General features: G+C 43.3%; 1 protein-coding gene across 1 annotated transcript in view; it reads right to left on the bottom strand.

Annotated features, from left to right (window-relative positions):
- HID1 (HID1 domain containing) overlaps nucleotides 1–20,914 on the bottom strand; it is a 45,189-nt gene extending 24,275 nt beyond the window's left edge. Inside the window, exons 1-4 of the mRNA XM_072990573.2 lie at nucleotides 20,715–20,914; nucleotides 9,795–9,944; nucleotides 7,978–8,148; nucleotides 3,495–3,608 (exon numbers count right to left, since the gene is read on the bottom strand). Coding sequence (XP_072846674.2) covers nucleotides 3,495–3,608; nucleotides 7,978–8,148; nucleotides 9,795–9,944; nucleotides 20,715–20,780 — 501 coding nt within the window. The 5' untranslated portion in view covers nucleotides 20,781–20,914. The remainder of the gene's footprint in view (nucleotides 1–3,494; nucleotides 3,609–7,977; nucleotides 8,149–9,794; nucleotides 9,945–20,714) is intronic.
- Nucleotides 20,915–22,745: the final 1,831 nt, after the last annotated feature.

Here is a 22,745-nt window from a genome sequence, read left to right as displayed (position 1 = left end):
CAAGATCCCCAGTCCACCACCACTGTATTCTTTGTGTGTTCTTTAGGTCAGTGGTGCCCAAACTTTTCCAAACCACGGATCACTTGAGGGGAGGGGCACCCCCCATGCTCGCGGGTGGGGCATGCTTGCAGGTGGGCGTGCGTGTGGAGGAGTGTGTGCGGGGGGGGGGGCGGAAGATCTGTCTCCATGGCCGGGTCCTGCCAAGGCCACGGACCAGCACCGGGCTGCGAACCAGGGGTTGGGGACCCTTGCTTTAGATAGTTGCACCCATGCACATTTTCAGCTTCCCATCTAGTTCCTAAGTGCACTGCTGTGTACAACCGTTGCAGATTATACAATATGGAACCACACTTTTCAGTTCCAGTAGCACTGTAGAGTCCTAGAGTGAAAATAGCAATATATTTTCAAAAAAATTCCAGATGTTAAAAAAAAACACTCCAAGTAAAATTTTCAGAATTTAAAATAGAAGCCTGTGAAAGTGGAACCGGTGCAGGGCATGTCACCTCCTGTGTTATCAAAGTTCAAGTCTTTCCCTCCCCCTCCTCTCATTAAAAGCACTTTGATAAAAAGATAATGTGCCAGTTCAATCGCTTTGCTATGTTCCACAACATAGCAAAGAGATGTTGTTCCTTTACAGATCTACAGTAACTGAGCAAACAGTTCTAGAAGTGATGGCAACATTATAAAATAAAGTAAAAAAGAAGGCGGGGGAACAGAGTTCAGGTTTTAGAATCCATTTAAGGGTTGCCATTTAGAGGCCTTGACAGGGTTTGCGTTATTCTAGGAAAGGGGTGCTGCTCACACAACAAGAAGCTCTATCACAGCAGATCTGTATTAGCACCCTTTCTTTTCAACTTCTATATAAACAGCTTGATCCCGCAAATGGTTTCCCCCTCTTTTTTCTCCCCAACCATTGGCTGTAGAAAGATCTCCATGTTGCTTTATGCCGATGACATCGTTTTGCCATCCCTGAACAAAATTGGCCTTCAAAGAATGCTATCTAAATTTGGGCAGCTCTGTAAAGAGGAACGGCTAAAAATCAACTACACTAAGACAAAGATCATGGTGTATGGGAAGAGAGCCCCTAAACATAATTGGTCATTGGATGGGCATGTCATTGAACAGGTTCAATCCTTTAAATATCTGGGCATCCACTTTTGTGAGAAACTCTCTTGGAAACTACATCTAAATGCCACTATATTGTTGAGCTCCAGATTCGATAGGGCAACTACAGTAAAAAGATTTTTTATAGTAGAGGACAACTGATAAATCCTGCAGTCAAGGTGTTCTCTGTCAAAATCTTAGCACAAATGCTTTATGAGGTAGAATTATGGGGAGAAGCAGCTAAGCCAAAACTGGAAATTTTGCAGAATAAATTCATGAGGCTAATACTGGGGCTCCCTCCGGGAATTCCCTCAGCTCATCTCAGAGCTGAGTTAGGCCTTCCTTCAATTGCTGCTAAAACAACAGACCTAGCCTATTTTAGATTCTGGTACAGATTGAACAACCTCCTTGACAAAGTGCTGCTGGCTAGAAGAACTACAGTTTGGTGGATGGGCACAACAGTGCTACCAAAAAATAAAAGCCTATAACCTCCCCCTGGAAAAATTCATCATTCTAGCCCCCCGGGACCTTCGAAACCGGATTCTCAACTTTGATGCCAGTCAGGACAGGGCTGTTATTGTCGGGTCCCATTTTTCCACCTGGTACCCCCAACTTCAGTTGAATCATGCAAAACCAAGTGTATTTTGAGTCACTGACTTTTCCTCAGATCCGCATAGCATTCACAGAATTTAAATTTGGGCAGATGAGCACAGCATATCTTGAAGGGAGGTATACAGGAATCCCAGCGGAGGAGCAGAAATATGTCTATGGCTGCAATCAGATTGAGGACCTAACTCACTACAATACTTATTACTCTGTCCTCTCTATGAAAACCCCAGAGAAAGATTTTTGTCTCCCATTATTTAGCTGTATCCCAACTGTACTTCAATGAAAATAATAGTAAAACTACTCGCTGATACACAGCTGTATATTACATACTCTGTCGCACAATTTGCTGTGGCAGCTAAGAAGTTGAGACTTCGATTTGTTAAGGTTCATAATATTACATAAATGTTGAATATAGTGACTTTGATATTATACACTATGCCACAATTCCCAGAACGGGTTTACTGACCCCGGGGCATCCTTTTGTTTTAACCGTTTTTATGTAAGTCTGCCTTTGTAAAGGCCTATGGCCAGAAACAATAAAGGTGCAATGTGTATGTACTGCTCAGACAGTTAGACTAGATGCACAATTTTTAAAATGCATATAGCCTCTGCCTTCCACGAGACAGTGAGAGACTGTGTCTTTCTTAGAATGATGACAATCCCTAAGAGGCCTATGATACAACAATGGGGACAGTGCCACCCTCCCAGCCATGGTTATGGTTCACCCAGCACTGCCAGACCACCCTGCCAGCAATGTTCTTTGCACGTCCTGTCCCAGGCAACTTCAATGGGTCTTTGAACAAACAATGCAAATCTCCCATGAAAGGGAGATGCTGCCTAATTTAGCAGACCAGGCTAAATATTCAGGCTAGTCTACCTCACACACACGGCTGCAGCTTAGGAGCAGCATGCAAGGTTAGCAAAGGCAGAGACCCCAAAAAACTACCATTTCCTCATGCAATACAAAAATATTAAGACACAAGTGGCAGATTCAGTGTTAGTCACAGTAAGCCCTATTGCAAGTCACTGTCCTGTGTGAGTCACTATTCTTTATTCAGTTTTTCCACAATTGTGCCGGAGATACTGAGTGACACGCAACAATCATTTCTACACTACAAAACATTAGGTACAAGCAACACTGCACGATACAACCCATAGACACTAGCTTGAAGTTTCTTTAAGTCCTTGTGGATTAAAAAAAGACACATAGATTGATTTACTGTAGATCAACAATTTGTCTAAAACATGCATCCTAAATAAGCAGACTGAGGAACATTGTGCTGAACATTATCCGGCACAATTATAATTGACCATTTCTAAACCTGCTGCTGTAGCTGTCCTTACAACAGTATTTGATCTGCTGCAATTAGCTAATTATAAAGTTTAGTTCCATGTCATGGGAGGCGGGGGGGGGGAATCACTTCAGCAATCTTCCACTAAAGGCACAGAATCAGGTTAACCAACTTTTTTTTCCCATGTCCAGCTGGCAATCCTAATGCATTTTGTACCAAAAGAGATTTTGATACCCCATAATTAGCATACTTTCCACCAAACAATACTTTCCACATGTATCAGATGTATCAGAATTCTATATTTCCAATGGCAAATGATCCTTAATAGAAGGACAGTCCAGGGCAACCACAATTTCGTTTTCTGGGAAGTCCATTTTAATTCAGGAGGTGAAAGTATTACAGTTGGCTTACATGGAGAACGCAATTCTTAGCATTCTTATTAGAAGCCAGCTCTGTCAGAATAGAAGCAAAACAAGCTGTTCAACTTACCACATTGCTTTTTCGATGGCTCTGGACAGTGAATTCTGGACAGAAAAGTAAATCTGCAACGGCCAAAAGCAACGATTCAGCCAGCGGCCTTGCATTCTCATCATCTTCATCTCCCTGCAAATCAAGAATAAGTTACAGTACTGTATCTTCAATCTGAACGTGACGCCCACTACAAAGTATTAGTAAAATAAATGGCATATGAGTAAATGACCATTATTAACCAATTTTATGGTTAATAAGCGGAATAACAGACAAATGGAATTTCCATGCTTTTCTACCATTGGTTGGGTACAAGTGACTAATGGGGGTGTGTCCATCTCCAACATGCCTCTTCTATCAGTTTCCTAAAGGTATCAGACAAGTCACTACTAAGGGACAGATTCATGACTGACTGACCTGAATTCATTTAATAACTCAGTGTTTCTATTTTGCCACCAGGTATGCACCCAAAGAAAAAGTGATTCTCTTGCAATCCCTAATATTATTACAAAAGCGATGACTGCAATATCAAAGAGATTGTTATACTTTTCAACAAATAGGGGGATGGAATTGCATGAAGCACAATACAGTGGGGCCGTGACTTACGAACGTCCCTACTTACGAAAATTTTGAGTTACGAAAAAAGCTCCGGCTGCAAAATTTTGCTTCAACTTGCGGCCGGAGCTTTGACCTACGAAAACAAAAAGGCAGGGGGAAAGGGTGGGAAATTCAAACCATTGGTGGTGAAGAGGCTGCTTCTTTGCCCCAATAGTTAGGAGAAGGGAGGCTCAGCCTCCCAGGCTTCCATCACTGCCCCGACCGCCACGCCGGATGCCAGTGCTTTGGAAGCCCGGGAAGTCAGCGCCCAGTGCGGCAGTCGGGGCGGTTTTGGCAGCTGCTTCCAAAGCTGCCCTGAATGCCGCACCGGGTGCTGGATGCCCGGGCTTCCAAAGCTGCCCCGGATGCCAGCTTCCAAAGCTGCCCCAACCGCTGCACCGGGTGCCGGATGCCCAGGCTTCCAAAGCCGCACCGGGTGCCAGCTTCCCGGGCTTCCAAAGCTGCCCCAAACGCCGCACCAAGTGCCGCCTTCCCCAGCTAAAGGTGCCCTGACCGTCACGCCGGATGCCAGTGCTTTGGAAGTCCAGGAAGCCTACACAGCAAATTTTTGGATTTGTTTTGTTGTTTTTCTAGCCCCAGGGGCTTGCAGTTTATTTTATTTTATTGTGATTTTTTTTTTGGCCAGAACGGATTAAATGGTTTTCAATGCATTCCTATGGGAAATAGTGCTCCGACTTACTAAATTTTTGAGTTACGGCCACCGTTCCAATACGGATTAATTTCGTAAGTCGAGGCACCACTGTATATTTCATTAATAAAATTCTAGCTGAGGCAAAATTAATGCAGATGGTGTAGTGGAAAACTAAAGCAGGCTCCGTTCCCCCAGATCACATAATATAGCTCTACGGCTTTGGCTTCAATGATGCTAGATGACATTTTCCAGGAGTATAATTTAAACATTATGTGTAACTTCATGTGTGATGCACCAGAATGAAGCAACAGCAGTTACTCAGCGAGCAAATCCTCTTAGGTTGCTGAGGCAGAACAAACATCCTCCTGCAGGGTTGCAACAATCTGTATGCTTCCAGGCATCCAAATCAAGGCCTATTCTTCTAATCTTGATGCTGCTGCTTCAGTCACAGGCCTGCAACTGTTTCCAAGGGAACCGCATGCCCTGTCTGCAGACCTACAACACCCCTGCTCAAAGCTCATCTCCCTCTGCCAGAAGAGCAACAGAAGCTTATCTGTGACAGCCAGGCCCGTATCAGCTTGTGCACGACACGGAGCCCTCCACTCGTGGCAAGGAGGCCGGACTAGGGTAATGATGGGCATTGATCTGACGTTGTCTAGTGCCACAGCAAAGCAACCAATAAAAGCATTCCAAGTGCAGACACGGACACAAAAGATGAGAGCAGAACAACAGCGGCAGAGGCTTCCCACGAGCTTTGAGATCAGAAAAGGGAAATTAGGATCTCAAGGGCTCAAAGCACGGCTTGGTTTAATTGCCGACATCAGTCAGTCACTTCATTTTGACAATGGTGATGCTGATGACAGAGCCCTGTCCTGCAACTGAATATTTAATACCCATCTCTTAAGTACTGGTCAGAACATCCTGACCACCCTTCTTGAGTAGGAGTTTCTCCACCACAAGCTTCACTGAAACAAGTGGAGGAAAGACAAAAGCACAGTTATGCCTCTTCAGCTCCTGATTATTTCAATGCAACACATCGGACTATGTTCTGGGAAGAACACAGTCCGATACGTTTCCCTCCCAATCAGTTCATACACATGTTATTTACTTTAGAAAAACTATTTGCATACCTATCCCAGGATTTCAATGATTGTAACTTTTAGCAGATTATCAGCAAGGCTATACTTTTAAATCAGACGACAATCTCTCCAAGGCGGGCTGGCTAGCTCAGTGGTTTAGGTGTCAGAGGCTTGGCGTTCAGTTCCCAAAGAATGAACTGATCAAGGTCAGTTGTAAAAGAAATCTGCCAGGCTGATAGCATATACATCTTTGCAACTGCCTTAAAGAGCAATTTGCAAGCAAGTCATACAACAGATCTGTGGCAGAAAGGGATTTCTGGATATTTTCAGTTGAATAAAATTGTGATTAAAAAAGAAATTTCCCATGTTAGTGAGGTATCTGGCTGCAGAGCCAGATGGTGGGAGTTCAATTTCCCACTGTGCCTCCCTAGCCTCAGTAGCCTTGGGCAAACTGCCAATCCTAGGCCACCCCGAGAAAGGAATGGTAAATTGTTTCTGAATACTCTTACAGCCAGAAAAACCTGGACAGGTAGTCAGAACTGACGAGATGATGCATTAATATGATTATTTTTTGGCTACACAATGATTGATGACACAATCAAAAATCTTTCCAATTCATAATAAGGAAAGCCCAACTAAGAAAGTCGGCTTTCTTAGGAAAGCTAGACAACTGCCATTAAAAAAAAATACTGGCTGAATGGCTACTACTTGGCTGTAAAAATGGCCCTATGTTGCCAGATCTGGTCACCTGATAGAACCTGAGAGGTTTGGAGGATAGCACGATAGCCTTGTGGTTAAAATCAAGATGATGGCACTTGGTTTTTAATAAAGTCTGTTTTTTTAAACGAAAAAAATTAGGGTTAGGGTTAGGGCTAGGGAAAAGCAGGCAAAAGTGATTCACAAGCTACTGCAAATCACAACAACACTTTATTTCCAACAACTTTTATTCCAACAACACTAAGATAAATCCAAGTCACCTTCGATGCTAATTTTATGTTTTCTAATCTCCACACAGAGGACACATGTGCAGCATTCAAAGGAGTTCTCACTTTCCAAAGCTGTTCTTAGAGGGATATGGGATTAGAAGAAAAGTAGCTTTGGGGCTATTGGAGAGAAAATACAACTGTATTCTTAAGAATAAGTCAGTGTAGTGTGTTCTTGCTCTTGAATAGTTATTACTCACCATCAAGCGAATTCCAACTCCCAAAGTTTTCTAGATTTAAAAAAAAAAACTTAGATTTGGTTTACCAATCCCTTACTTTTCATGGCACTGTGGGCACATATAACTGCTCATGACCAACCAGGTGGTAGGGCATGTAACCCCATCACCACACAACTGCTGGGTGATCTCGGCTGGCCTCCTTCCCATAATGCACAGGGGGATTCAAACTCGTGCTTCAGTTTGCAGAGCTATACTACTCTTAGTTTCCAAGGCGCTATAGGTCACTCCGGCGTATTAGGACTGCAGGTACTGTGGAAACAGAGTTGCCGTCCAATAACATATAAAATGACCTATAGCCTTACTGAACCTAAAGCTACTGCAAGGCTTGTTCACTGGCCCTGAATATGCATGACTTAGAACAATTGATCAATAGTACAATCAGTCCTTGCTAGTTCCCACTGCAACCACAGACCAAAATTACACTGAGTAAGCAAATGTAGAATGCTGAATAAAACACAACATTCAGCAACTGATATTGCCTAAAACACAACAAAAGGCACCTTTCACTGTCCTTCATAGGACTATGCATGTTTCATTCTCACCTCCCATTCCTACCTAAAGAGATACAGGTAAGGGCTTAAAATCCGAAAGGTGAATACAAGGACGGGGAATTCTTTTACTCCTGTCTGCAGCTTTGGGATGGATTTTGTTTTTAAGTGAGAAATTTGGGCAAAACCAGGTTCCTGCTTCACCAGCCCTCTCCACTAATCCTTCAACAAACACACTGCACTGCTCCTTTCTAGAAAGCAGAATGCTGCACAGATCAGAGGAAACCATATGAGACAATACAGCCTTGCGCAGGCCTGAATTAGATGTTCTTGCCTGAGGTAAATGTGATTTAGAAGTCAAATACACTCAGATTTGACTGACTACATTTTGACGAATGAGGGGCTTTGCTTTCCACGCTCTTCAAAATCCCAGAAAAGGAATTAATGCAGCCTGGCAGATACTCACCCCTCCTCGCCCAGCTCCAGGGACAGTGGACCAGAAGAAGCCTCTCCAGTCAGGATCTTCGAAGATGTAGGGCAAGATGCGGGTCAAAAGGCGGCTGCAATTCAGGACAATCTGCTTTTCCTTTTCAGAATGGCAGCCGCTCTCAGCTCCCTGAACCAGTTTTTCCACTGCCTGGAGCAATGGAGATAAAGCAAATGGTGGAAACCATGGACATCCCGCTACTAAGAATTGTCCAAAATAACAGTGGTTTTTAACAAGCATATTCCATCTTCATCACACCACATTATTTCTTATTGCCTAAGGCACTCATTTCTTGTTGCTACTGGCTTCATCATATAACACAACTATCTTCTCAAAAGAACATTTTCTCAAAATGTGACAACTTGGAAAACATGGATGAGTGTGTCCCTATGGGATTGCAAGAAAGACCAGCCTCAACATTTAAGGCAGGGGTCAGCAACTGTGGCCCTCTTGTCAGATTGGAACCCTGTCACCCCACACTATTGGCTTTGAGGGCCTGGGCTACTGGGAGCTACAGCCCAGCTAGAAAACCCCAGTTGCCCACCCCTAAGTTAAGGAAAAGCAATTTTTCTCCAGCTAGTGCTGTGTTCCAGGCACTGCTCCTCTAGTATGCACATCTCTGCGAGGGGTCACAGGATTCCAAAGATATAAAACAGCCTAAACTGACATCAAGGCACAGAAAGGCAGCTCAACAGATCCATTGTCAGCTGTGGTTTATGGTAATCTCAAAAAAACCAAAATGGAGTCAAACTATCAATGCCCTGCAGGGCAGACAAACACGAAAGCTCTAGCTCACTTCAAAAGGATTAGCAGTAGCAATCGGCCTTAGACAGAATTAGTCTGCAAGGCAAGAGAAAACATGCACAGATCTGGGTTACAACTGCAATACTTTTAAGGAGTTCTCACTCCAGATACTTATATATGCATAGGATCAAGAATCAGAAAGGATGCTGACTACTTGAAGAAATTGTATTCAGGATATATATTTATTTGCAAAGCTGAGCTCATCAACACCACACCACCTAATTCCTCTCCACCAACCCCAAGACAGTATACCTTTGCGTTAAAGTGAGGTGACATTAGCCAAAATGTTGACTCTGATGATTTTACTCTCCATTAAACAACCAACCACCCCAGTATATCCACCCTAGAATTTCTGTCTGTACTGTTTTCACTCTAGATTGTCCGTCTGTACAGCCACCCAACCTTCAGCTGCAAATACCGTTTCCCCAAAAATAAGACCTTACCTGAAAATAAGCCCTAGTATGATTTTTCAGGATGCTCATAATATAAGCCCTACCCCCAAAAATAAGCCCCAGTTAAGGGAAACCCTGCCCTCCACCCTTGTGCAGCAACCAGAAGAAGATGACATGACTGTATTTGGAATAAATGTAGATGGTTGTACATGAAAAAAATAAAATATTTCCTCAAAATCTCTAATGCATTTTTGGGAGCACAAATTAATATAAGACTCTGTCTTATTTTTAGGGAAACACAGTAGATACTTCAAGAGCAAACACTAGCATGGAGGAATGGAATGAGAGGGTTTTAAAAACCACTCCCCTGTACTGTGGTCCAAATATGGACTAGGCCCCCGAGTGGTCCTGAGCAATGGAGAAAAACATCAAGCAATCATGATCGGGGTACATTACAAAGGGTAATGTCACATTATCATTGATTTTAAGAACAATCATCTTGTCTTGGATGAGCTCACCTTTGCCCAGAGGCCACCTTAAAACAAACAGGTGTTTCCACAACTGAATGTCAACAGGGGGAAAAAAGCGCTTGGAACACACCTTATAACACAGAGTAGCCAAATTTGAAGGGGATTCTTCCCTCACAGCTCTGATTTCTGCAGCAGGAACCAGAGCAAAGACGTCTTGGACTGAAGTAGCTGTATCTGCCCAGAACTGGTCCCAGAAGGCATCATCTGTTGCTTCTACAGGCTGCAGAGACATAAATATTGCAAGAAATTACTTGGGAGCCACACAAGGGAGTAGGTTAAACAAACAATTATAACCGACACAGCTTTGTGCACTGGCCTTACCCTTGAACTGATCAGCATATAAAGTTAGCAGGTAGACATCAGAGTCTTACTAAAAGCCATAGCTAGAGAACATTAAATGTGATACTATGAAAGCAACAAAACATGGACACATAGGTCAAATGTGACTGCAGTATTAGTACAATATATGATTCTTGAAGAGACATGAATAAGGAAAATGGAAAGAAAGAAATATGGAAAAGCAAGATCACAGGAAATGGGAGCAGTGGGAGGTTATAAGGAGCAGAGGTGGAAAGAACAGTCTGCTGCAAAGCTGAAGTTCTGCCTACATTTCTTCCGTATCTTTTAGATGTTAAATACGTACTGTATTTTCTGGAACAGTCATTAGAAACTACACAGACGGATACAGGTTCATAGATACAACAACAGCAGTCTGCACAAGGCCTTCCATCTATACACAAAGTGTGCATACACTATTACTTTATCTCTCAACAAAAGGCTATTCTTCTTCTGTAAGAACGTTTTGAAGAAAGTCTTGAAAAAAGGATTCTTCAAGAAGATGTGAACACAGCCCTTCAGTCACTACAGATTCACGAATATTGTTCAATTTAGCAAAATGGCAGTGACTACAAGCAGTCAGTGCTGAACGGCTTGTGCAATCGACATAATAAAAGCTCAAAAAGCAAACAACAGCTTTTGCCCTGGAGTGGTTATCCTAAGCAGTCAGTGGCTTGAAATTATGTTTGGGAAGGGTGAAGGGAAAGAGATATGTTTGTTTAAACTAAAAAAATGTCGTAGCTAATAATTTCCTGGTGTTTTAGCAGCAGATGCATTATTAAAGGAGAATTTATAAAGCAACAGATGGTAAGAAACTCTACCACACTGGATTAATATTTGGCTGTCACAAAAGAACACCACCTTATATGAGAACAGGTGATGTGTCACTAAAACACAAAACTCAGAAAGCTAAAGCAAGCAAGGTGTAAACTGGTAGAACAGGTTTCCTGTGTGTTGCGGGGGGGTATTGTTCTGTGAGAGACTGTTGCCAACTGTGGCTGTGACTACAAGTTTAAATACCACAGAATTTGCTCCACTTATAAAATTGGTGAATTCAAAGTCTTTTTTTTAACTGACCACATGATGCAAAGGCTTATTCAAATCAGTCCAGCCCTTTTTGCTCCCAAAGCAGCTTTTTCTTTTCTGCCATGGGGGGAAGAGTGGCTTCTACTTTTTAAAATACGAACAATTGCAACAGTCTTTTTCCCATGTGGTTAGTTGTGATACATTTTTGTAAAGATGGCAGATCCTTTACAAGGAGGCGTTTTGGGGTTTTGGCATTTGGGGCATGATGTTCAGGACCCAGCAAACATGTCCTTGCACCCTTTCTGCTCCCCTGATCATCCTCTGATCTTTTTAATTAAATAAAAGAGACTCTTATGTAGCTCTAGATCACACTATCATCTTATTGCTAGGTCCTCATTATTATTCCCCACATTTACACCCTATATATCAGGATTGGCAAAGGCAGGAGCAGAGGAAAGAAGGGGGAGTTGTGAGCTGGAATGCAAATCACATTGTATCCAGTATGAATGGTGAATCCCCAAATCAATCCACGGATCGTGTGTTATCACTGGTTGCAATTTCAAACATAATACAGACTGCCAATCCAACTGCAGCAAAGACAAATCAGTCTGATTTGGCTTTCCAGCATAGTCACACCTTAGTCCCTGGCACTGTCCTTATGGCCATATAAATCAGCCTCTTTAAAATCTCTGGAGGTAGGCACTTAGTCATAGGTGACTGCTTCAATATAGAAAGTATTTGCAAGGTCTAGCCAATGGGCAATGAACACTGAAAGTCTGCAATCAGTTCCTCCCATTAAGAAAGTGGGAACGAGGGTGCAGGGTGAGACAGATTTCACAAGAAAACTTATCTGGGACAGCAGATCCCTGAGAAAAAGGTATTTTAGTGGGTCCTATGTGCAGCCACATTAAAATCTATGAGTGTATTTACACTGGCATTTGAAGAATTTAATAGAAGGTTTTTATGAGCACAAGCAGCTCTTGATTTGGACAGAATAATCAGTAATCACTATGGAGAATAAATGTAACTGAAACAAGTTGGGTGCACTGTATTGGGAAATGCAGGCATATCCACTTTCTTGACAGTTACTAGATTTTTTTATATGGCTGTTTTCAACATGGCTCTGTAGCAAATTACTGAATTCAGGTGACTGTGAAAAGAAAAAACAGCACAAGGAAGATCCCAAAGAATTCCAACAGTACATTACATTGAGCAGAACTTGCAGATAGAAGAAAGCAGCAATGTTCTTTATTTATTTATTTGCACTGCACGGACGTTTTCCTCAGACATACACAGCTGAATCTGCATTGTAACAAACTGTTTGAATATTGCTTCTTCAGATATCATGAGGATACATACAGAAGCCAAAATTCTTTGTATATAACCTGGGGGAGCAAACACACTTATGACACATTCTTTTAAACATAAAAAACAGGTGTAATAAAGTTATTCCAGCATAACTTTATTCAGCTTTCTCACACTAAGCTTCCACTGCCTCTGCTAGAATCAATTTGTAGCCGGATGCAATGAAATAAAAAGCCATTCTTTGTGTCATTCTGTGTTACACTGTAAGACACTTGGATGCAGATTTGCCAACATACAAAGTAATATATCTGACTAAGCCACAAGACCAAGCTATTTAGGCACAGCTTCAGCCACATGGCAAAAAAAAAAAATCATATACTGTACAACCAGTACATCTCAAATCATCCATGAGTGAAATTAGCAGGAGACACGGCAAAGACAGCACAAACCTATTATGTATTTATTAGGATCCCCATTGTACCAATTCAGTTTACTTCCAGATAAACAAAAATGAGATTGTGGCCTTTGCCAATTAAAAAAAAAGGCATGAGAGAAAACACAGCTCAGACTTGGCATCTAGTTTATCAGCCACCATTCTGAAAGATGCTCAAAATTCTGTGTATCACGAGTTACTGGATACCCTTCATCTTACTGGCCCTGCGGAAGTGGACAAAACCTTTACAGAGCTGCAAAGTGCCACCTGTGTACGGGCTTTTTGTCCACCCTTGATGGTGAACTGAGTACAGACAGAGGAATTCGGAGCTGTCTGGTGTGCATTTAAAAGTTTCTTATCTTCAGTGGGATTTATTTCATCTTTCCCTTGAGTGATTCTTTCCAGTCACACCAGAGATGTTCATTCTCCTGCAAGAAGGGTTTACTTGTGTGTAAGAGTTCCTGTTTTACTCCTGAGTAAAATTTAAACAGCTTACCAGTGAGTAAGGAGGCATCAGCAGAGGGTGGGGAAGACAGAGCAGTCTCGTGGCAGCAGTACTGGTATGAGGGGGAAATGTTGGGGAAATGGAAGGGAGGTTAGCCATCCGTTTCCCCACCCTCGTCCTCCTCAGCTGCGACTGCGCTGTCTTGTGGCGGGGGAGCCCATGAAGTTCACATAGCTCCTCTTCCCTTGCCTTTTCTCGCAACTATCATTCAGCTAACCTTTTGTTGTTGTAAAAGAAAGTAAGTGGCATATCAACAGAGCAATGCATCAACCAAGTACAGTATAGTATTAGAATTGTGTGTGTCAGCTAGGAAAATATTAATAAATAATAATGACAATAATAAAGAGGATGAAAATGGGGGGGTCTCCATCCTCCCTTTTAATGTCACAACCCACCTATTGCATCACTGAGCTGTCACTTTTGCTAATGCCACCCACAGCTTCATTAATGAGATAATTAGGATCGTGCTGAAGCATACCAAAAATAATACATGCTCTACTGCTGTGCCAGAAAGTTGCATGATAGTTTTTAAAGGAACAGGATGGATAGATTTAAGTTTAAATACATGTGGACACTGTCATTTTGTTTAAACCAAACCATACCAACAATGCTCCATAAGCAATATGGCCCCCATATCCACTGGGGATTGATTCCAAGACCCCTGTGGATGCTGAAAACCACAAATAGCAAATACGATTACCAGAACTGCCCACGAGAGGGTGCCAGCGACCATGCTGTGTATTCTTCATTGATAAGTATTCATAGCATGTTCTGGCTCCCTCTAGTGGCCAGTTCTGGTAATACATGTGAAAATAGTTTTTTCTGGATTTTTTCTTTTACTATTTTGGACGTGGATAAGTGAAACCAGTGATCCAGTGGACAAGGGGGCCCTACTGTACCTTAACATAACAGCTTGTGTCCTTATAGAAGATCATGGCCAAATATCATGATAGTGATATGGGCGATGAGGATGGGCCTTTGGAACCCCTCCTGAATCTTTACTGCCAAACATCAAATATTATTTTAAAGATAGTGTGTGGGTGTGGTTGAGATACAATTCATGGGGCTTCTGGAAGATACTATTTTCACAGAGGTAGTGTTTCAGAAGCCACAAGAACAAAACAAAATAAAATACAGAAGTATTGTGGCACCCTTGAGGATGATCTTTTGTAGATTAGTATCCCATGTGTCTGAAAAATGGGATTGTAATCTGTAAAACCTCATATTGAATCTGTCAGTCTTAAAGATCTCACCAATGCTTTATTTGGGGCGGGGAAAATAAACTATTTATTGAGCGCCCTTGTTGTCTGGTTTTCAGCTTGATTTCATGAGAGAAACAGAAATGGATTATTTGCATCAAGAGAAGGATTAGGGAATCCTGGTTCTCGTCAATGTCCTAGTAGCATTCATAATGTCAACCCTCTGGGTGACAAATGGGACATGGATTAGAGCCACTGCTAGGTTGTCTCTCCCTACTCCTAAGACATTGCACTCAAGAAGTGGTGCTGTAGGATGACTGCTTTTCCACTTGACCAGTAGGATTCTACAGATTTTCATCTTGCTTCTCACTCTTTCTGTTCAAACCTACTTGAAACCACTGAGCAAAGAGTTCTACAGAAGTCAACTGTAGACGCATCGAATATGCAGATGGCCACTGTACTCTACTTTTTGTTTCCATCTGGTCCTAGAGAGGCACTAGAAATCCTTAACTGCTATTGGTCAACTGTAGAGGAACAATTAGGTAGAATACACTGAAACTTAATCTAAACAGAACAGAAATAGGTGGGTCATCTAACTGCAGTCTGCTTTTGATGGGATTATACGCCTCCTAAAATATGTTTATATTTGTGACCATTCTTATTAAATTTGTAGTATCAGTCGGCAAAGCGCTTTTTTTGTCCTGTTTCTGGTGGTCTTCCTAACTCTTGCCCTTCCTGATTAGGTGAGATCTTGCTCTAGCCATTCATGCCTCACTGACCTCCTGACTGGACTATAATATGTAACTGGTAACAACACATGTTTGAAAAGTAAAGACTGCTACAAGTAATAAGAATAAAATGCTTATCAAAGTAACTTTCCAAATTCTGGCTTTAAATATTACTTTTTTTGAAAGTCTATAATTTTTCTTTGGGAGAAAGTAGAATATAAATGATCAGCTAAACAAGGGATTAGATATAAAGTAGGAGATTTAATTCAATCTGTCCTAGCACCGGAAAACTGATGATCCAATACTGCTGTTCTTAGATCATGGTCTAAAGAAACCGACTGTGTTTATCAAATAATTTGAGGATCCCATCTATTGTGAACATTCTCTGGAGACATTTTACATCTCTTTGTGTTAACAATGTTATCTTTAGCTTCAAAAAGAGCAGGAATTTGGATTTCAGTTGTCTACATGATGTTCAAAGAAAAACAGCACTGAGAGAGATTTCTGAGGAAACAGGATACGTATGGGGAAACAAGAGTACACTTTGAAACAGGAAGGTCATGATGCACTGTTCCAAATCTATATGAATGTTAGCCAGACTTTCAGATAATGATAACTAAAAGATACAGTGATCCAAAATCTTGAACCTGGATGTAGAAAATCTGGGTTCAAATCCTTGCTGAGTTAATTAGGTTCCCCTGGCTTACATCAAGTCACCGTCTCTTATCCCTCCAACAAATATGCAAAGATTTTAGTCAGCAAGGCTCAAGAATATTAATGTACAGTGATGCCTCAACTTACGACCATAATCCATTCCAGAAGATGGACGTAACTCGAAATGCAGAAAGTAGCACCTTACCTTACCAGGCAGTCTGAAGCCTTCCTACAAACACACACTCTCTCACTCAGAAGCAGAAGCCAGGCAGTCCCAAGCCTCCCATGACGACCCACTCTCTCTAACTGCTGGGGCAAAAGAGTTACAAAGAAGCAGCCTCTTTGCCACCAACAGTTAGCAATTTGAATTTCCCGCCTTTTCCCCCCATAACTGGAAGTTCCGGCCGCAAGTCGAAGCAAAATTTTGCAGCCGGAGCTGGTCGCAACTCGAAATGGTCGTAAGTTGGGACGTTCATAAGTCGAGGCACCACTGTACACAGATTACGTATGATAGGGGAAAAATGGAAACTGGAGTGGCCTAAAAGGTGGGGACTCTATTTAGGAAGATAGTTTGCCTATGATTATATTATTGTAGTAAATGTACATGTTGTTGCCCACTCTGCTAAAGACCTCCAACAACTCATGAATCGTTTTAGCAAGGCCTGCCAAGACTTTGGACTAACAATCAGCCTGAAGAAAACACAAGTTATGGGCCAGGGCGTGGACTTACCTCCTTCTATTATCATCTCTACACAAGAATTGGAAGTTGTTCATGACTTTGTGTACCTTGGCTCAACGATCTCTGACACTCTCTCCCTAGATATTGAGCTGGATAAACGCATTGGCAAAGCAGCTACCATGTTCTCTAGACTCACAAAGAGAGTATGTATGCCTCAATGAGAAGTTGACAGCATATACAGTACTGTACCAAGATCCAGGTCTATAGAGCTTGTGCCCTGAGCACACTCCCGTACTGCAGTGAGTCCTGGACCGTTTGTGCACGGCACGAGAGGAAGCGGAACACGTTCCATATATGTTGTCTCCGACACATTTTTGGTATCACCTGGCAGGACAAAGTTCCAAATAGAATGAGCTGGAATTTTTAGCATGTATACATTACTGAAACAGCAACGTCTATGTTGTGAGAATGGCTGATGGTCAGATTCCAAAAGATCTGTATGGAGAATTAGTGCAGGGAAATCGCCCCATAGGGAGACCACAACTGTGATACAAGGGTATCTGCAAGCGGGATCTGAAGGCCTTAGGAATGGACCTCAACAGATGGGAAACCCTGACATCTGACCGTTCAGCCTGGAGGCAGGCAGTGCAGCATGACATGTCCCAATTTGAAGAGACCCTTGTCCAGCAGGCCAAGGCAAAGAGGCAGTCCCGAAACCAGCCAAACCAGGGAGCTGGACAGGGGACAGATTGTATTTGTCTTCAGTGTGGAAGGGATTGTCACTCTCGAATTGGCCTTCTCAGCCACACTAGACGCTATTCCATACAGAGCACGTTATCATAGTCTCTCGAGACTGAAGGATGCCTAATCTAGGAGCCAAAACTGCACAGAAGCTATGTAATATCTACAGATATATGTTGGCTTGTGTATGTGTATTCATAAACGCACCACAATAAAGCTTATTATATTCAATCAGCCACTTAACATAACAGCTTCAGGCAATGCAATTTTTATTTTGATCCAACAATCAAATGTAAACATCAACTTATCTGTCCTTGCTAGACATGAAGGCTCTGCCTTTTGCTTGTCTTGTTAAAACAACAGAGGATTTTTTTTAATTGTGTGGGTATGCATTTCTTTACCCAGAAAGATATCTGATATTGTACAAGAACTAAAAACACAGGATGTTTACATAGATACATCAGTAGTAGCTGATTTTCCAGCTTAAATAACTGTAAAGATTATAATTTAATTGGTCGTGCCGACTGCTGAAGTTTTGCAAAACATAGTCCAAAGAAGTTACAGCTGTACTCTGATGATATTGGGCTGAGCGCTGGGGTGAAGGGATAAAAAAAGTCAAGGATGTAAAAAAAAAGTTGTAGGATTGGATGCCAGGGTTTCTCTAGACCTGGGAAGAGCTGAAAAAGTATCACAGTGGGCTGAGAGAGGGAGAAAGGCAAATTAACTAACTAAAAAGATCACAACTAACAAAATAAATTTCCCTTCTGTATACCAAGTCAATACTCAGGCCATAAAACACAGAGACATTTCACACTAAGACTGCAATCCTATAGTCACTGATAGGTCAATAGTTTAGATACCTGTCAAAGGAGCCAGAGGTTGGGAGCCAATTCCTAAGGTTCTGGGGAAGTAGACAGAAAAAAAGCCTTTTTGTCCCATGAGAACAAAATAAATGCAAATCCAATTCTAAGTGTTTGTTCATCCCTTCCTTCATTATAAACAGCACAACTATTCTACTGGAAGTTGGCATCCCTATGCTAGTGAGTCTGACAAGAATTCTAGGATATAGTTCAATTTCAGAGAGTTACTGCCCCAGGTAACTAACTACAGGAAGGATTCTTCTGCATAAATTATTTGCAGATTCAAGACCTGTGTCAGAAGCATCTTAGCAAGGAACGCCCTAAAAAGCAGGATTTGTTCTAGGAACTCAAAGAAAATGCTCTATCACTTTTTCATGTTGTTTCCAGTGATGTTTAAACCCGGTACATATTTCTAAATAATCTGGAAGGAAGGAAGGGTATAAAATATAGTATGTAGCACATACAGAAAAGCAGAGTCAACATACTTTTAAATAACTTCCAATATAAACATAAGAGTTACTTGTAGGATTACCATCAAGGTACATTATCATAAAGTTGATGACTATTATTAACCATACAATAATCACTCATTTAAGACCATGCAAAATTCCTACTAGTTCCTTATTTTTAAAAAGGATCCAGTTTTCTATAAAAGATATGCATGCATTTTATATATTCTTTAGTTGCCTTTCCAGATCAGAAATTTTTCAAGGTGGTTTATAATACAAACTGTCAATATTATAACCTTCAGTTAAACTCCATAAATAAGATGCCAGGAATTCTGGCCTAGTAGCCTAAATTCAGGGAACTCTGTGCTGACAATCCCAGTTGGAAGTGATATGTGCCAAGTAGAGTTGTTTATTGTCACCTTACTCTGCTTTACAATACAGTACATACTGTATCTCTATCCATATTTCCTGCAATAGTTGGCGAAATTACTGTAAAAATTTCACCAGCTATTGTATTATGGGCACATAGCATTCTTATACAAGAACTACAAAGACCAAGATTCGAATATCAAGCTTCTCACAGAGTTAAAAACAGAATTTTTGAAGGCCTTTTGTAGCTATGAAGAATCTTCAGCTTTTACCCACCAAATCCAAAGAGAAAATCTAGTTACACCCCACTCTTACTATTTTCTTGCCAGTAAGCACTGCTTCGGGTATCACAACCTGCCTCTGGTGTGTGGGACATTTCCAAAGTTGTGGCAGCTGTTTCACTGGCCAATAAGCAGTTACTCCACTGTTTGATTGTAGGCTACCAGTTACTGCCTCAGAATTTCTCGCCATTACACTTTTATGCACCTATCCCTGCATTTAAGTTTTAAGTGAAAAAAGATAAAACACACACCAATGTCCTTACACAGCATAACCATTTCTATCTCCTCCCCCCCCAACTTCCCAGAAAGCACCGCATATCAAAGATAAACCTAAATGTATCCTCAATGAGGATTGGAATCAAGGAAGGAGCTACATGTCCCTAAATGATCACACAACTTGAAAAGACAGATAAGGATCTGAGCTCCTAAGTACATCTATTTTTACTTCTATGGTGGCAAATGGTGATTGGTAGGTCTCCCATAAGATGTGCCTACACAGTATTGCCAAGGTGAGATTTCTCAGTGACTGTGAACCAACAGGAAGTCTTCCTCAGATCTAATACTCCGGCCCTCTGTCCACATGTGGAAACCCAGTTTTTCGAGTTCGACTACTCCCCCCCCCCCAATGCCTGCCAGGCCCTTGCAGTCACCAGGCCTTTCCTGCTCAATAGGCCCAAATCCCAAAGGCTGTAACGCAGCCCCCCCACACACACACACACAGAGTCTCTATACCCACATTCAAGGTAGGCAGAGATGGCACATATGGAGTCGGTTGCACGGGCACTTTTTACGGGGGATGCCATATCAGAAGCCACCTTGTGTGGGGCTGTGGAGGTAACATATGGGTAAGGAAAGGAGCCGTATACATAAAGCTGGCGCGGTTCCAGTGAGAGGGCGGGCAACCCAGATTTGCCTGGGGGGGGGGGTCTCCTTGTGCCTCTCGAAGGAGCAGCCAAACCCCCAGAGGCCTCGGAAATAACCATCGCCTTCCCTGCACAGGGAAGACCTTTCCCGTGCCGATCGGCAGCAGGGCTGGATCGCTCTCAGAAACGCTACCAGCACCACCATCTCCCCCCTCTCTCTCTCACACACACACACCTGATTCATCTGGGAACCCCGAAACTAAACCCCACCCGCCTTCCCCACGCCTTTCCTTCGGCCAGTCTCCTCGCTGTCCCGACCGCCGCCTCCCCCCCGGGGACTCCCTTCTGGCAGCCCCCTCGCCCTCCTCGCCCGCAGCAACCCTTCTTCGTCTGCCTGAGCCGAGGAAGCTCAAGCCGCCGCCGCCGCCGCCGCCTCCTCCTCTCCTGTTAAACGGTTTTTTCCTCCTCTCGATCCAGCCCCTGCGACGCGAGGAGAGGACGGATCCCGCCCGAGCAGGTGCCCTCCGCCTCGCCACCCATCACCCAGCCCCGTTTTTATTACTTGGGTCTTGGTGGTGAGCTGGATCACCGCCTTCCTGAAGTTCAGCTTGGAGTCGGCGTTCCCCATCCCTGCCGCGCCTGGATCCGGCTCCGCCGCCGCCGCCCTCCTTCTCCCGGATCGCCCGCGATCCCTCCGGTCTCCTCCCTCCGCCAGCCGTCACCGCTAATATCCCTCCTCCTCCTCCTCCTCTCCTCCGCCTCTCCTTGACGCGGCGGGCTCCATCCCTGCGGCTTCGTCCACCTGCTGCCGACGGCCGCTGACGGCCGCTCCCGCACGCCACCGGGCTCCGTCCAAAGCAGCTGCGCAGCTGATGCTGGGGCCGGCCCTGCCCTGCGGCCCGCCTCTTTCCGTCAAGGAAGCGGCCGCTCGGCCGGTCGCCTTTCCCTTCCCTTCCCTTCTCTCTGGCCATGCAGTATCCGCCTCCTTTTCCTTGCTGGAGAGGCCTCGAGCGGCGCTGCATGCTCGTTTGGCCTCGCCTACCGACCTCGCTGCTCCTGAATCCTAGCTGGGGGCCCTATCCTGCCCTCATCGTCGGCCACATCGTCTGGCCTCCCTCCGCCCACCCCGCTTCCAGTTATCAAGGCCCTTCGCCCCGCAGCGCCAATCGCAGGGCTTCAGGGTCAGATAGATTCCCCAAACCTTCCGCCTCTCCCATTATATCTCTCCATTTTCCTCACACACCCAGGCCCGCCTCACCGCTCCATCGTATAGTCACTAGGCGGTGAGTCCCACTGTTTCCAGCGGGGCACAAAGAGTGCAGCCTGAACAACAGGGCCTTGACTAGAGGGAGGCAACTCGGCGTTTGCCTCTGGACATGAATCTATGGGTTAATACCCTGTTTCCCCGAAAATAAGACAGGGTCTTATATTCATTTTTGCTCCAAAAAACACACCAGGGCTTATTTTCAGGGGATGTCTTTTTTTTTTTTTCATGTACAACAATCTACATTTATGCAAAGTACAGTCATGTCATCTTCTGGTTGCTGCACAACAGTGGGGCAGGGTTTTACTTAACTAGAGCTTATTTCGGGGGTAGGGCTTATATTACGAGCATCCTGAAAAATCATGCTAGGGCTTATTTTGAGGTTAGTTCTTATTTTAGGGGAAACGATATTAGGAAAATAAGCTGCAACATTTCCTTACGTTGTCCACTTGTATTTCAAAGTATAAACATTATTTGGGGCCCTGAGTTCTCACTTTCTTGGGGCTTATGCCCATGCATCAGGATGAAATAGGTGGGAAATGGTGCAGGTTGGCCCCGCCATCAAAATTGCTAGTTATGGTTTGAAGTCCTTCTTCACCAATGTTTCATATCTGCCTTTGCACAAAGAATCATATATTGCTTCTTTTGCATCTTGTTTATATGCAGTATTTGTTGGAAGAGAGCTTTGCGGAAACCACAGACTGCCAGAAAGACAAGTTAGATCACAAGCTAAATATGAGCCAACAGTGTGATGTGGCTACAAAAAAGGCAAATGCTATTTTAGACTGCATTAATAGAAGTATAGTTTCCAAATCCCACAAGGTGCTAGTCCCCCTTTATTCAGCAATGGTTAGGCCTCACTTTGAGTATTGTGTCCAGTTCTGGACACCACACTTCAAGAAGGATGCTAACAAATTAGAGGTGGGCGACAAGGATGATCAGAGGGCTGGAAACCAAGCCTTATGAGGAAAGGCTGAAAGAATTGGGCGTGTTTATCCTTGAGAAAATAAGACTGAGGGGTGATATGATAGCACTTTTCAAATATTTGAAAGGCTGTCATACAGAGGGGCAAGATCTCTTCTCAATCATCCCGGAGTGCAGGACGTGCAACGATGTGCTCAAGTTAAAGGAAGCCAGATTTCGGTTGAATATCAGGAAAAACTTCCTATTAGAGCAGTGCGACAGTGGAACCAGTTACCTTGGGAGTTGGTGAGTGCTCCAACACGAGGCATTAAAAAAACCCTGAAATGATAACCTGGCAGATATGTTTTGTATTCCTGCATTGAGCAGGGGGTTGAACTTGATGGCCTTGTAGGCCCCTTCCAACTC

The sequence above is a fragment of the Pogona vitticeps genome, chromosome 2, assembly GCF_051106095.1.
Source record: "Pogona vitticeps strain Pit_001003342236 chromosome 2, PviZW2.1, whole genome shotgun sequence".
In the NCBI taxonomy this organism is placed as follows: Eukaryota; Metazoa; Chordata; class Lepidosauria; order Squamata; family Agamidae; genus Pogona; species Pogona vitticeps.
Note: the sequence above shows the minus strand (reverse complement) of the source record. Positions and strands in the feature narration are given on the sequence as shown.